General features: G+C 37.4%; 1 protein-coding gene across 2 annotated transcripts in view; it reads right to left on the reverse strand.

Moving 5' to 3' along the window:
* Window positions 1-2,513: 2,513 nt before the first annotated feature.
* LOC149238518 (uncharacterized) overlaps window positions 2,514-16,239 on the reverse strand; it is a 186,713-nt gene continuing 172,987 nt past the window's right edge. For both annotated transcript variants that reach the window (XM_089373061.1, XM_089373062.1), the window contains exons 8-9: window positions 2,978-3,063; window positions 2,514-2,873 (exon numbers count right to left, since the gene is read on the reverse strand). In XM_089373061.1, coding sequence (XP_089229187.1) covers window positions 2,861-2,873; window positions 2,978-3,063 — 99 coding nt within the window. In that variant the 3' untranslated portion in view covers window positions 2,514-2,860. The remainder of the gene's footprint in view (window positions 2,874-2,977; window positions 3,064-16,239) is intronic.

Genomic DNA, 16,239 nt, shown 5'->3' on the forward strand with positions numbered 1-16,239 from the left:
GGTTTATCCTCTGCTTGAGTTATGATTTTCATTGGATCGGTATTTGTCTATTTATGTTCAACTTGGACTGAAATGACTAGAGACTTTGATACTACCTCTTGAAGTTGTTCTAACTTGTCATTCAATGATTTCTTGTCACTTTTAATATTATTTATTTGCGTAAGTGAGACTTGGTTATGATTCCTTAGAAGTGAAAGTTCGTCATTTTCTGAATTGTTGACTTTGTCCTCAGTACCTTTCTCTTTATCTTTTAAATTTTTTATTTGCTTTAATATTTTTTTATTAAAAGGTTTTTAGGCACAAATTTTCTTTTTCTTTTTCTAATGGACTCTCCTTCAATTCCTTATCAAAACTTTATTTTTCTTGGTTTAGTCTTTTTTTTCTTAACCTTGGACTTTTTTTTTATCTGTGAAAGTAATTTCTCATCATGGTCCCTTAGATGCCAAATTTCTTCATTGTTTTCTGTTGGTTTTTCATAAAATCGATCTTCGATATTTTTATATTTCTTTTCTAGAGCGTTGTTTTTTTGTTGAAGTTTTGTGATTTCTTCTTTTAATCTTCTAGTTTGTGTCTGGGCATTATCTTGATATTCTTCTAAAGTAAACAATCTTCGAAATTTTAAATAAAATATTGTGCGATTTTTTAAAATCGATAAATATTGATCTTTTGTTCGACAAAATAGGACATTTGATCCAAAATGTAGAGTTATATATGGAATCGATAGTTTCTTTGTTCATCTTCAAATTAGACTGTTCATTTTTTTTCTTCAAAAATGCACTTCTTCTTTAAAATAAGTATCATTTTATTTTATAAACTTGAACGCATTTTTAAATTCCTTAACTTTTATTTTTCTCGATTCTATATTTTTCCCATTTTAAAAAAAGTTAATATAGCTCCACTATTTAAATAAATTGCTCCTTATATTTATTATAATGCTTTTAAAAAATAGTATTCCTTTGTTATAACTTGTTATCCTTATGTCTTTTTATAGTTCTATATTTAACCCTTCATAAACTTTAATATATGGATATTTTAAATAACATTTTATAATAATATCCGCTTTGTACTTATATATATTTTCAATAATTTTATGACTTGAATTTTTCTTTAAAATACCCTTTGTAATATAATACTTCTCTTTTTTATTTATAATATTTTCTTTTCTTTTTTAAAAATTTACAACCCTAGTGAAACGTGGCTATTCACCTCTTTGGGGTATAATATAAAATATATGTCCACTTATGCGTCTTTGACTCTGTTAATTTTCTCCACGTAAAAGTAAAACTTACCATTCACATAAAGAGATTTTGCATTCATTTTGTTTTTCTTTTACCTTGAAAATACAATGGGCAATCACCATGGGTTGTTAATACCACGAGCTTGTAAACCACTTAATAAATAATCAAAATAATATTATCTATTCTTCATCTTCTTATGTATAGTTTTAAATATATTTGGGAAAATTCTCTTTTGGCTTTATCATGTACTTTTTATCAATAATGTAGAACATTTTTATATATATGAATGTTCTCCTTCAAAATTTACAACGGACTATATTTCTTTTTACTAGAATAATTGAAATGTCAATGGCCAAAGGCTTTTCTTCTTTTCTTTTTCTTCTTTTTCTTTTTTTTTTCTTTTTTTTTTCAAGAATCTCCAAATTCTAAGCAAAACGCTTCAATTACACAACACAAGGTTGACAGAGGGTTGATAGCCAAAGAACTAGTGATCAGCGAACGTGGCTCTGATACCAATGTAACGACCAACGGCCATATACGCAGCGGAAATCTTTAAAATACTTCAACGACGTAAATGTCCATTATAAGACATGTAACTGTATATTGAATATTGTATATTGAATTGATGTAAATTATGAGATGATTATAAATGAGAATGAGGATCTGCTTATATGCCCTAGGAAGGTGTCCTTTTATGAATAGTCATGTCTCTAAAACATGTGTCTTCATCACTAACTAACTAACCATTAACTAATTATTTATTATTATCATATTTATATTTATATTTATTATTTTTATAAGAATTATATTCATAACAAAGGGATATGACCTAGCCACCTACTTGCAAGAAATAATGTGGCTCGGAAACATTTTGTTTTACAGTTAACTTAAATTGAATTTTAAAAAATAATTGCAAACAATACATCGATGTCTTTAAATAAAATAATTAAAAATCATAAATGTCTTACAGAAAAGAGCCATTAATGGTTGCTTCTCTCAAACCCATTACTCAAACATTTAGCATCAAAGTCTGCCAACAAAAATAAAATAATTAAAAATCATAAATGTCTTACAGAAAAGAGCCATTAATTGTTGCTTCTCTCAAACCCATTACTCAAACATTTAGCATCAAAGTCTGCCAACAAAATAGTTACCACTATTACGGGTTAGGAATATTTTATTTCATACACTAGTTTTCATTTTATGCTAGTTGGGAAATTCCAGTATGTAGTTTAATTTTATGCTAGTTTGGGATTTTCCAGGATAGAGGCAGAATAGAAGAATTTGAAATCTTTAAACAAACAATTTTGAAATATAGTTAAATAAGTTACAAGTATTCAACTCGAATAAAAGTATTTTTTGCACACTAGTTTAAAATAGCATACCAAACAATCATATGAATAAACTGTACATATACATTCACAGAAGGCTTAATCAAAACAGGTATAGCCCTAACGCATTCTGCATATATAGCAATGATGCATATGGCATAGGAATTACACTCGTAGCTTCAATTAGTCTAATATCATAAAACACGTGAATGATTTACGAACCCTGAAAAATTAAGATATGCCAGCAATCTTCCAAGATGAAGATTTATCAATCTGTTTGCTTTAAGTAGATTACGTGTATTTCCTGTATCAAATAAACATCCGTTAGGTAATGACCTTTGAAGAAGCAAATTTAAAGAATATTTATTATTCCCTCAAAAGAAAAGGATCACGTAAACAAATTTAGACCTTGTATCTTCCCTTTTCTTTCCTTCTAACGTAATGCAAATCCTACGGGGACCACCATAGTCTCGATGCTCATTTAACCAGATTCCCTGAAAACAAATCAATTACCAGGAAAACTAAAAGCGTGTGAGATGACTCATAAAGATATAACAAAGGATTTAGGCCTGAGAGTTGTGCACCCATTAGTCCATTTTCCAATACGAAAAAGAACAGTAACAATTAAGCAAGCAGAAAACATAATCTCTGAATGGCAAAACCTGTCGGTCCCTATCTTATAATATGCAACAACAAGAGGCAGACAAGCATAAAATATGAAGTGATGGAAATGTTGAGCAACCGATTTGTTGGTCCAAAACAGAACAACGTGCAAATGCACAAGACTAAGTTCATGAATATATAAGCTCTCAGAATGGCCTCTCCGATTTAGCAGTGATCCCATCCTTGATTTCATTTCTTCTATTGCATATGCAATTTTACTTTCAACTATACAAGTACTAGATGCATCTAAGCAAAGCATCCTATATTTGATCATTCCATCAAATTTTTGTCACCTCACAACGTCAGATGCACCGTTTAATAATACAAGAATGTATTTATGAATCTACACGCCTCTCTCCCAGTCAAGCCAAGGACAAGAATATCGTTAATTTTAGGCTCAATCATTTGCATGTTAGAGATGAGGACTTCGTCCTCCTTCCGCTTGAAAGACAATAAAGATCTCACCTAATGGATCAAATTACTTAAACATCGTTGACTAGGGGTGTTTGCTGTGTTGCCTCAATCTAGCAGGTCTTGTGAGGGTGGCTCGCAAGACAAGAGCTAGACCAAGAGACAACAATATGAGGTGTGGCCCACTATCACCACAGCCACTACTTCCTGCTCTTATGTGAACTTTCACCACAAGGGAGGTTTCCCTATATTAGGTCACCTAGGATCTATCAAGTACGAGAGATAAGGTAACAAAACAGGCTTAAGGAGGATAACTCAACCTAAGAACAGGGCTTAGCTAGCATAATGAAGCAATGTGCATCCTCCAATAGGCTTAATTAAAACACAACATGACCTAGGGCTTGAGAATTAGCAAAGTAAATAGATCGACGTATGGTCACAAAGGCCAAGAAAAGGCTTCCAACAAATGTATACCTTCAATTTATGGAGCAAGAAGCCTTCAATAAGCCCCATTTTAAAGCGTGGGGAAAACTAGAGCTTTTCTAGGGCAAAATTTGTTTGAAAAGTAACTAGGTTCAGTGTTCATATTTATCTTTGTACTTACATCAATTTGTATTTTATGTAAAAGAAGAAAAAGAATTTTATTTAAACATGGGTTTGATGCTCATTAGGGGAATTTTGAGGTCTAAAATGGGCTTCCTAAAGAAATTATAAAATAATAGTGGAAATAATAAAATAAGATTACATTACATCATCAAATTTTGGAGGGAAAAAAGAAAAAATTATTTTTTCAACTCGTATTTTCAACTTATCTCTCTATGGGTTTGCTCAAATTTTGAGCAGGAACACTAGTTGGATGCAGAATTTGATTCCTCATCCAAGGAGTACACATGTTGCATATTTTCGATGGACCCTGCTACACGAAAATTGAGAAATACATGAAAAACGTGATTGCAATCACGTTTTTTCATGCATTTCTCATTTTTCGTGTAACGGGTCCATCGAAAGTATGCTCTTTGGATGAGGAATTAAATTTTGCATCAAACGAGTAATCTGCATGAAGTTTGAGTAAAAAAATAGGGGGATAATTTGAAAATACGAGTTGAAAAAATAGTTTTATTATTTTTTTATCTTTTTACATTTTTACTCCAAAAATGGAGTATCATGCCCCATGGTAAATCAGTTGGCCTAGGAGTTTTGGGGAAGAAATGCACAAACAACCCAGCATCGTGAGTAATGTGGTCGATTCCCTACACATATTTTAGGGGAAGCTCTGAGATCACGGCTCTCGACTCTCGATCACCAAAAATTACAAGGGCGGAACCCTAGCATTCGCTCTGTCAAACAATGGGATCGGGATCTTACCTTCGAACACAAAGAAGACAGAGTCAAGTGAGGAGAACGCATGGTGTTTGAGTTTCAATAGGATTTCCAGGTTGAAAAAGAGGAAAGGCCTTAACAACGCAGCCTTCATGATCATTTCAGTGTGATCGCCAATATTATATACAAGAGACCAAACTTATATACAGGAGACCAGACCATCTATCTTCCTTCTGGAAGAAAGACCCGAGTAGAAGTTAAGATAACCTTTCCCAATTAGCAAAATTGGTTGAATCCTTGAGCAGACCTCCTTTAGCTCTAGAATATGGCTTGGGGTGATTCGCTGCAAGAAACCCACAGTGCAGCTTGTTACCCACCATTTTGTGGGTGATACCCCTAGGAGAAAAAATTTCTCCAAAATGGTCCTCAGCCAACAAAAAGCAACCCCTTGCAGCCACCAACTACCTAGTTGTGCCATTTCTCTGCAACCTAAGCCATCCATGCGGTCCCTCACCCATCTATTATGATTGTATGTTTGAAGATGGGCCTCCCGAACCTAAAGGTATGCCTTGTCATTTGGCAATTGAGTGTTGTAGTTTGTTTATCATGGATACTTCTGGGCATAGATTAATGGGGGGATTCAACGGAAAGAGTGCGCTAGGTCTGTGCTCTTGTCCCCTAGGCCTCTTTTGGATGTTAACCTTAGACCCTAGTCTCGTGGGATCTCTTTTACTGACCTTTGGGCTTTAGGGATGGTACTGCATGGGAAACCCTGATTTTGGTTGCATGGTCTCGCTCCCTCATCCACATATATCACTCCCCTTCCACTCATTATAACCCCATTCATCATTTATCCCACCTAGGTCTACATTCCTCCATTGGGTCCACATAGGGTTAGCTTTCCCCCTCCCCTTGCCCACACCTTGGGTCGGGCCGGGAATGATGCCTCGGAGGTTGATGCAGTTGAAAATAAAAGTAAAGGCATAATTGGCCACATTAAACAAGAATATGTACCACAAAATGCAAAAGATGGTCAGGACAAACACATTTAGCACGTGGGAAAAATCCAATACATAAGCTCTACCCCATCATCATGGCCATCACCCTGGTTCCTATAGGCCCTAGATGAGCCTCCTTTATCATTCAGGAACCTATGATCGTCCCAACACCTGGTAGGCAATGAACCTCCCTACCTTAAAGGGGGTATCCACTGTTATATCTTAAACATCATGCTCTTATCCCTTGATCCCCGAGCAGTTAATTAAAGAAAAATCATAAAAGGCAAAAGGCATATAAAAAGGGGTGGAAAAATCAAAGTCGGGGCACCTCATGTACCACGATTTCTCCCTCCTATACATTATATACCCAAATGTGGGCTTCCCTTTTACTAACTACCCTTGTACCCCAGCATGTGGCCCAGGGCTTCCCCTTTCACTCCCTACTCCATTCATCTCTTTATCACATGCCACCACCCTTTAAAGGATGTACTTTGGACATACTATCCCCTTTAAAAGTAGAAACCACCTAATAGGATACTTCGTTAAGCCCACTTGTAGTTTAGAGACATTAGCACATGCCAAAGCCCACTATGGAAGGGCATACCATTATGAAGTGCCCCCTATTGTCCATGGTTAAGTTCTTTTACTCGATTTCCTTTGATGACTTGTTGTACTAGAAGGCTAGGGGACGTATTGGATCTTATGCAGGATTGCAGATGGTCTCCATTTTGGGTTTGGTCTCCTTATACGGGTTCCTAACCAACATTGCACGAAGCGGGGACACAGAAGCGTCATTTCCCAAAAATCTAGGAAGCGAAGCACCTACTATATATATATATTAAAAAAACATCCCAAATACCAAATTAGTTGTAGAAGACATGAAAACATGCATATTTTTTCATAAATCAAGATAGATATGGCATCCATTGTACATCAATGATTAATTATCCCAGCATCAACCATCTAGAATCTAGATTCCTCTTCTCTTGTCGAGCATTTGCCTCTACTTCAATTCTATAAGGATATTAGTCAACATTGCCTAATTTTGATCAAACAGCGTAATCCAAGCCTTATAATATGGTAGAGAAAGCTTAACATGCCTGATCAATGATTTTGACTTGAGTGAAGGGTACATAATTGCTAAGGGCATGACAAAGAAGTTCAACAATCAACAACACCAACATTGGGGTACATATAGGGCTTGGTGCTCTTGATTAAATACCAATCACATGCCCTCATACATGATATAATCCAATGAAATGCCACAATCCCATTGATCCTAAAAACTGTTAAGTCTATTGAATTTTGAATGGGATATGAAATTCTATTTTCTCCATATGAAGTCTTATGAGGTTGGAACCACTCTCAAACATCCTGAGTCATTTCGTGGTAATGTTAAAAATTTAAGTAAAATGATGGAAATGAAAGATAAAGGAGAATATCACTTTTACTTTAAGAATTTAACATTACCATTAGGGAGCATCTAAGAAGCGTCTAGGGAGCATCAAGGGGCACCTTGGGAATATTCAGAAAGTGTAGTTCCTCACATAACAGTTTGAAATTTCCAAAAAAACCCATGGAACCGTGTGAACTGTCCACCTCCTCTCGGATCCACTCGTGATATGCGGTGGATACATGCCTGAACCTCCACAGATCTGCACCCAATCCTTTATGGATCTGTGGATCGGGCATCAAGAACCGCAGATTGGGCCCCCACAAATCCAACTTTCCACGAATCGCCAAAAAAAGGCGGAACCGCAAATCTGATTTTCAGATCCGCAGTTCAGCCAAAAGATCAATGACAGATCCATACAGGACATAGTTCTGCCTCCAGGTCCTTGGGGGGGACGTTCCTGCAACACTGGTCCTAACCCTCCTGAGGGCTACATTGGCACATGTAGGGTGTGTGTTGAGAGCCATTGGACCACAACAGTAGACAGCATTCCATGGATCCTCAGATATGTTCAGAGATTGCTCGAGATTCACCTATTGGACGAGGAAGATGCACCTAGTTCACCATGCCCAGCCGACCCTACAGTTGTACCATGCACTTGACAAATGAACCAGGACTTGTATGTTGGTGTGGCATCACTTACACCATCATCTGAGCCTTTATAGATGGTCTACAGGCATCTTCGACCTACTTGGACACCTATGAGATTACTTGTGTGCCCTCACACCCATTAGGAGCACCACAAGTTTATTATTTGGAGAACAAGGGGCCAACCCCTTTTCCACTACTTTTGGGAGTTCTATTCATCATTGTGGCACTTATGGACTTCATCAGGCTTCTTAGAAGGCCCAACGACATGTATTGTTGATCATTTGACCTCTTGAGAGGCTTGTTCTTTTGTTTATGAGCTAGTTTGGTGGGCTTGTCACCAAACGTTAGTTATTTTGCACATTATTTTATTTTAGGGGCTAATGTAGGCCCAAATAGCTAAATCAAACTCATTAGAAGTGTATAAATAGAAGTGATGAGGATTCATTTTAGCATTATCACTTGGTTGGACTTGTATCTCTTCTAAGAACTTTGCTATCCTTCTTGCAGGACGAAATTATGGAGCATGGAATGAATTTTGATGTTTGGATCATTTTCTCTTATCTTGGAGCTTCTTGATTGGAAAAATTTTGATGGTTGGATATACTCTAATACATGTAAGAGCAATTTTAATGCTATTCTTTTTCTATTCTTGTCACATACATTGTTGTTGGGATTTTGCTATACTAGGGCTAATTTGTTGCATCCATTATTGCGAAGTTGTGGGATTTTTGTTTCTAGATAGTATTGCTTCATGTATGGGCCCTGTATGATGAGTGAATGTTCCTAAGGATGTTTCATTGTTGAAATTAATCTTGAGAAGCAATCTATTTTGTAAAACAAGGTATAAAGTCTTTGAAGTTGCTCTCCTTTGCCCTAGTGCTAAGTGAAGTTGCCTTTAAGGCCTCCTTGACTAAGAAAATTCAATCCGAATTCATAATCATTCTTGATTCCAATCTCCCCAAAGGATTAGGCACTGGTCTACCATAGATGATCACCTTAAAACCTATTTTTCTTCACCTTCTCCTCTCCTTTCTAGGTCTATCCCCATAGGTCACCTAAGGCATCAAATATATCACAATCTAGCCATCCAAATACTTCGATTTTTTTCCACCACTGTGTTGGTGTGTCCTCAAGAAGCCCTCCAAATTTCATGAGATTTCGACGATGGGACCTTAAAATATCGCAAGCCCTAGCTCGAAGACTGATTCTTGCCCTTGGTTTCCCTTAGGCTAGAAATCTCACTGGGATCATTGCATTGCCTTTTATTGAAGATCCTTTCTTTGATCCCCTTCCATTCCTTGTTTAGGTCAATCGCATCATTGGTTGCTAAACTCCCTCCTCTTGACCTAACCTGGGTCCACTTCGTCTCGTGTGGTCCCATATCTTATTAAAGTCAACTCTTCAAAAACCACTTGGGAAACCAAGTTCCACAAGGATTTTAGGGTTTAGGTAGCACCTTTGCAAGTCACATTCCCTATGCCAATCCCTCAAATCCCTATTCCCCTATCCTAAGGAATTTTGCACCTTGCTTAAGAAGCAAGCAAGTCCCACTCTTGAGTCTCTCCTAGGAAAGTGTTGATGTTTCTAAGTCAAACAGTTAGAAACCCTCCATGTACTTTCTGATTTATTTCTGCTTACTTGTTCTGATTAATTAACAAGTTATTTACCATGTAAATACTGAAAATAAATACAAGTATATGCTCAACACATTACAGATCATCAATGAAATGAAACAAAACAAGCACACAAGTGACACCATTATTTTTGGACTAATGTCCCCGGAAAAACCCAATGCGGGAAAACCGGTGCAGCTATCTGAGGGTTTTATTATTATGCAATTTCTGAATACAATCTGGGTGCCAAAACCGGCTCACCCAACAGAGAATAATCTCGGCAATAGTACCTCTCTACTCGGAAGCAGATATTCTCGCTGAAACCTCGGATAAACACTCCGACAACTCCCAGCTCCAATCTTCCCCACGAAAAATCCCAGTGTCAGCCTGTAGGAACTGCATCAGCGCTTCCTAGCCCTGCGTCAACCCACCATCAGCCCAATAACCCTGCGTCAGCCTTTAAAGCCTCTGCGTCACCCACGTTGGCTCTCTGAGGCACTGCTCAGCTCCTAGTTGCCTCTGTGTGGGCCCTAGCTGGCTCTGTGTCCCTCTCTCCCGACTTCTGCGCTGATTCTCTTCGGTACCCTCTCTGCCTCTCTGCTTCTGTATTCACTGCCCCTCGTTGTTGATCACTGATTCTATCTCTCTTAGTAAACCCCGCTCTAGAGAATAGAATGACTGATCACTCTGATGTATTCTCCAAGTGACCCTCAAGCCTCCTTATATACTTTTCTTGTTGACAAATCAACTGTTGAGATTAAATCCCTAATCAACGGCTAAGATTAACTCTGGCTTGATCCATGACTTTTGAACCCTTCTAACACAATTTTATATTAATTCACATTAATATTTTATTTTCCCTAACTTTAGACTTGGGGACTCCATTAAAAATATTAATTATTTTAATATCTCCCAAACTGTGTAGAATCTGCCCAAACCATTTCTGGGTATTGGAGATCTCATGTGCTTTAGCCTTTCCACCAATTTTCGTGGCTAGAGCACATCCGATGCTACCCCAAATCAACAGAAAGGGTCATTAAGATAACTTCATATCCATCTTATTTAGTCTATCTTTCATAAGTGATTCTCTATATATCAGGTCTCCTCTCATCGATGAAAGTTCGTAAAAAGTAGGAAGCTTAAGCTGTGGTGACAGTGGGCTTTAGCTTCAATGTTGCCCTTGACCTAGCAAGTGCCCCTCTAGGACCCTTTCTAGTTTGAGCGGTAACACAACCCAACCTGTCGTTGGGTGATGAGTTGCAATCCTAGACCCAGTTGCCTTGTCATAAATCGAGGTAAGTACTTCCCATGATTAAAATGTGCAATAAACTCCAGGTTATGCTCAAGGTATGAGGCGTAATCTTTTATAAGACAATGTATATCGCTGATGATGCTGTTTGATAGTGCATGAATTAGTGTAGAGGCATATACTTTTGCCCAGCACTAGTTCAACAAGGTTGTCAATACAACTTGTCAAGTCTCTGCCTGTCATTAGTTCAACAGAATTTTCATTACAACTCCTGGGCTATAGTCATTGTCCTGTTATTGTGATGATTACTGGCTGCTCACACAGGTTATGCACATACCTAGCTCACATATTGGACTTATGTATGCTTCATAACTTAACTCATAGGCCTGTAACTGAACTCTTATATCACACAGGCGTACACCTATAAATATATGCATGTATTATATACAGTAGTTCATCTCTGGTCAAATTCCATATGTAGGTTTGCTTGTGACAGTTTCCCTCCCGCTGTACGCGTAGGATGTGCGCATGAGCTGAAAAGGAAACAATAGAGAGAGTACCAGTCATTATTAAAGCCACTACAGGCCTCTCAGAAAATCCAGAGTTCAGATTATTGCAAAGAATCCAAACATATTGAATCGAATGTAGTGACTTAAGTGATAAATATTCCTATAATAGACTGCTGGCACACTCCAACATCGATTTTGATCAGTCACAATCTTAACCCTAGGTGCTGGAATAGCTTGTTATTTACTCTGTTAACATAACATTTAAGGCACTTTACCATAAAGGTTGTTCACTGTTCAATAACTCAGCAATTTATAAGAAAGAAACACTCTGTTTAACTTTATGGTCACGTGGTTAAATAAGCCATTGCAAGTTTGTCCGGAATCCCAATAAAACCTAGCTGTTATTTCTCCACAGCATTCTACCAATCTTAGTTTGATGGGGTTGAATTTAATCTTAGGTTCCAATGGCACTTTAAACTTCTCTTTTGGTATTGTAGTCACAGGGTTGATGACCTTAATTTCAAGAAAGCACATTGTCCTGGCTTGTATACCTCAATAGAAGTACACAGAACTTGTATACCTCAATAGAAGTACACTGGAAACATTGGACCTGGCATTTCAGGATTTGGATATACAAGGTGAAATGCCATGTGATATTTTGGGCTTTCTTCACCTCCTAAAAGCACATTTTGACTATAGGGAAATAAATACTAGTACTCACCCAAACTGCTCAAATTTCTGTTAAAACTTAAACCTTTGATGGTGATGCTTCAACACTGATTTGATTTTGATGACATCAGAAAAAGGAAATGAAAACAGTTTGGTCAATGATGACTTCTAACCTGTACTGTTGCAAATTTTTGCTTATACTCTTACTGTCATCAAGGATTATAATTTATTCTAAGGCTCACTTTCTCTTCAGGTCTGTTGTTCACTCGGTGACTTTATCTTCTATCCATGGCATTGAGATGTTTCAGGCTTCTGCTCCAGGGAATGCTGTGTTCAAATATATATTCCAAATCATGCGAACATGTTGTGCAATCACCGTTGAGTTTTACTTTTTACTAAGCTAGTTTGGCTTCTCAAGCTGATTTTTGTACGAAACAATTTTTTGCCTCTTACTTCTGGGTTTTTGACAAGCAGTATTAAGACATTGTTGTAGGCATAGGCATATGAAATATAGACAAAAAAAATAGACATAAAATAAGTCATAATCTGTAAATCAATTGAGAACTGTTAGTTCTCCATCTCTGTGGAAATACCAGTCACTCAGAAACATATTACCTATACCTTAGAAAAAAAAAAACATCATCACGAAGTAATGCACAGCTTAAGACAGAGCCTGTTGCAATTAGTTAGAATTCCCAATATATTTTAGACCATCCATGCAAGCTCTCCGCACTTCCTTACCATATCTGAACGTAACTAGCAATATCTCTCTTGAGTAGACTTCCAGGTCTTTTCTGTATACTCCAATTGTTGTTGACTCTGACGACAACAAATTAGGCAAACTGATTGCGAATAATACAGTAGTGTCAATATATGGTGACCCAATGCAAAGTTTGTGTGCCTATATGGTAGAAGGTCTTGTAGCATGGTTGGGTTCCCTTGGAAGGATAATTTATAAAAAGCCATTAGATGCAAGGAGCCTCATAAACTCCAGAACTTCTTGCCTACAGGTAAATTCTCTATGTAGTTGTCCTTATTTTAAATCTCAATATATGGATATAAATGGTGCCATTATGCAGAGAAACACTCATTGGCCTCATTGTCATCTTTCACCCTCTGTTTATATTTATATGCATATACTTCACCCAAATTCCATATTTGGAGACAATATTCACCCCTATTATCTTTCCATGGAGTGTTTTGGGAGTTCAGTTTCCAACTGTGGTCTAGAAACCTTTGCATTTTTTAGTCTGAAACTGAATATAGGTAGCTTTCAAGTTAATACGTTACCACCTTGTGAAACATCCATATGGACAAAGGAATTCTGTAGAGAGAAACCTATTATGTCAACCCCAGTTGATTCACGAGTAATCATTTTGGATACGGTACATTACTATCAAGGAACTGTTGGGAGCTAAGTTGCACAAAACAACGAAATGTCTAGAAGTTTCTGAAATGGGGACGGCCTGAAACATGACCCCCGGAAAATGGAAACGCCGCCAAAACATCATATATATATATATATATATATATATATAGTCAATATTAAATAAATTATAACACATTATTTTGCAAGAAAAGAAAGAATGAAACATATAAATGGCATTTAACTCCAATAGATGATTACATGATTACATAGAAGGAAATCAAAATTTATATTAACTCCAATAGATGATTACATGATGCAAGTATTCAAAATTAACCTTTATAGATGAGGCTTCACATCCAAGGCTCCAAAATCAGCATTTATATTAAGGCTATATGTGCTAAAACTGAAATAAAACATGAACTAAAGACAATCATGGCTACATTAACATATCATTACTAATAAAACTCCTCATCCTCATCAGCAAAGATAGAACAAGATGCTTGTTCAGCAGAAGAGGCAACTCTACTAGTGCTTCCAGTTGCACTTGCATCACCACTGGCACAAATATCAAGAGCAGAAAGAGAGAGCTCTAAATCTGGACATTCTGCATCCACATCCCATTCTTTATGAGGTCCACTTGTATATTCTTCACCCCTACGAGACACAAGGTGTAGGTTTGAATGCACATATACAAGGTCCTTTGCCTTCTATGATCCCAACATGTGGCACTTCACACTATGAATGACATTGTAGGTGCTCCAATTCTGTTCTGCTGATGAAGAGCTTGCCACTTGTGATAGAATATGAGTGGCAAGACTTTGCAAATGAACACCACTTGCCCCATGACAAGTCCACCACTTAACTAGGTCCATGGTCCTCCTCTCATCCAAAGCTGATATGTCTGCAAAATCCTCTAATCCAGCAGCAAAACAGGCAAATTCTTGCCTTACATCAGTTTGTAAAGAAGCTGGAAATATCCTCTAAAAGGATTTCTTCACTCCATTGGCCACCTCCTTGTCCTTATGTGGAGCCTTCCTCTTCCCATTGCTTTCAGCAATGAATTTTTCATCATAAAATTTTGGATTCAGAGCATGTGCCAAAGTGTGCAATGGAGTGTTGAAGCCATTCCACCTGGTAACAATAATGGACCTAAGAAAGGTTTCTCTGTGTCTGCAACTCAAAGATCAAATGCAGGTGATGTGAACTTAAGCAAGAAATCAATCTTGTTGCACCAATCTTCATCAACCGACACCCTTCTCACCATACTTCTCTTCTCTGAATCTACCTGTCTCCACTCAGCCCAAGTTGGACCCACCACCATATTCATTAATGCATTTTTAACATCAACAAGGCGACACAACATGATGAAGTTTGAGGCATACCTTGTCTCAGCAACTTTCAACAACTCCAATTTGGAGTATTCTCGATATATTGCTTGAGATTGGTGGTGGTTGGTGATGAATTTTATAATCTCCCTAGCCTGCCCTGTGACCTCCTTAATCCATTCTGTTTTTGCCTCAATCTCTTCTAAAATCGTATTCAAATTGTGGACAATGCAAGGAGTCTAAAATAAATGATTGTATCTACTCTCAACAATCAAACCTGCAGCTTTGCAAACAGATGCATTATCTGTGATAACTTGCACCACATTTTCTGACCCTACTTGTTCAATAGCAGAAATTAAAATATCAGCAATGAACTTACTATCCTTTATCTCACCCGAACAATCTTCTGCTTTGATAAACATGGCTTCTTTTGGTGATGATGCAATGACATTAATCAAAGGCCTACATCTTGTATCAGTCTAGCCATCTAAGATAATAGAAACCCTTATACTACCCCATGACCTACGAATTGGTTTCAGAACATCATAAAGAAGTTGCCTCTCTTTCTTCAGCAAAACTGTTCTGACTTTTTCATAGTTTGGGCCCTTGTAACCTTGAGGAGCTTTGTTAATTGCTTTCACCAAGTCCTGCCAATATAGCGATCAAACCACATTAAAGGGGATGTCACAAGCAAAGATGGCCCTTGCCACACTTGAGTCAGTTTCTTCTCTCCCTTGACTATCAAGCATTTTCACCAATCCGTTGTCTTAAATTGGAGTTGATGGCTTTGATAACTCTACTTCTACTTCTAGTGCCCTCCTCTTTCTTGCTTCTTAACAATCCTTGGCTCAATGCTATCAGACATGCGAGGATTGGTAGTGCCCATGCCGATTTTGCTTCTTTGATCCTTCAACCTTTGAGCATCATCGCTCTCTTTCTTGAATTTAGCCCTCACCTCTACATTTTTGGTATGTGCACACACATCAATACCCTTCATGCAAAATGTGAGCCTTCACTCTTGTGTAAGAGCGCTTGAAGGTCTTTTCATTTTTGCATAAATTGCACTTCCATTCCCATGTACCACCGGAACCCATCTGCTTCACTTTGGTAACATACTTCCATAGAGGATAATATTCTTGCTGCCTGCTTGCTTGAGTGGATTTAGGGGCACTTGAAACACAACTTTGAGAAGCCATGATTTTTGCAAAATTACAGTAATACAAAATGAAAAACTCACCCAATTTAGGGGCACTTGAAACACTACTTTAAGAAGCCATGAATGATGCAAAAATTAGGAAATGAAAACTCACCCAACTTCTTGTTGCCCACGCTCTTCATCTTGCTGCCCACGCTACAAAACACAAATAAACTCTATGTTGTTGCTATAGGAAGCTCTTCTTGCAAAACAATGTGTGAGAAATGAGTGAATGAAGTGCCCTTTTAAAGAAAAGAAGAGGCTCATAGGGTTTCTAGAGAATTTTATTATTCTCATCTTCTAGA

Source organism: Pinus tabuliformis, chromosome 8, assembly GCF_031772625.1.
Source record: "Pinus tabuliformis cultivar Carrire ecotype Pingquan chromosome 8, CPIR1, whole genome shotgun sequence".
Classification (NCBI taxonomy): domain Eukaryota; kingdom Viridiplantae; phylum Streptophyta; class Pinopsida; order Pinales; family Pinaceae; genus Pinus; species Pinus tabuliformis.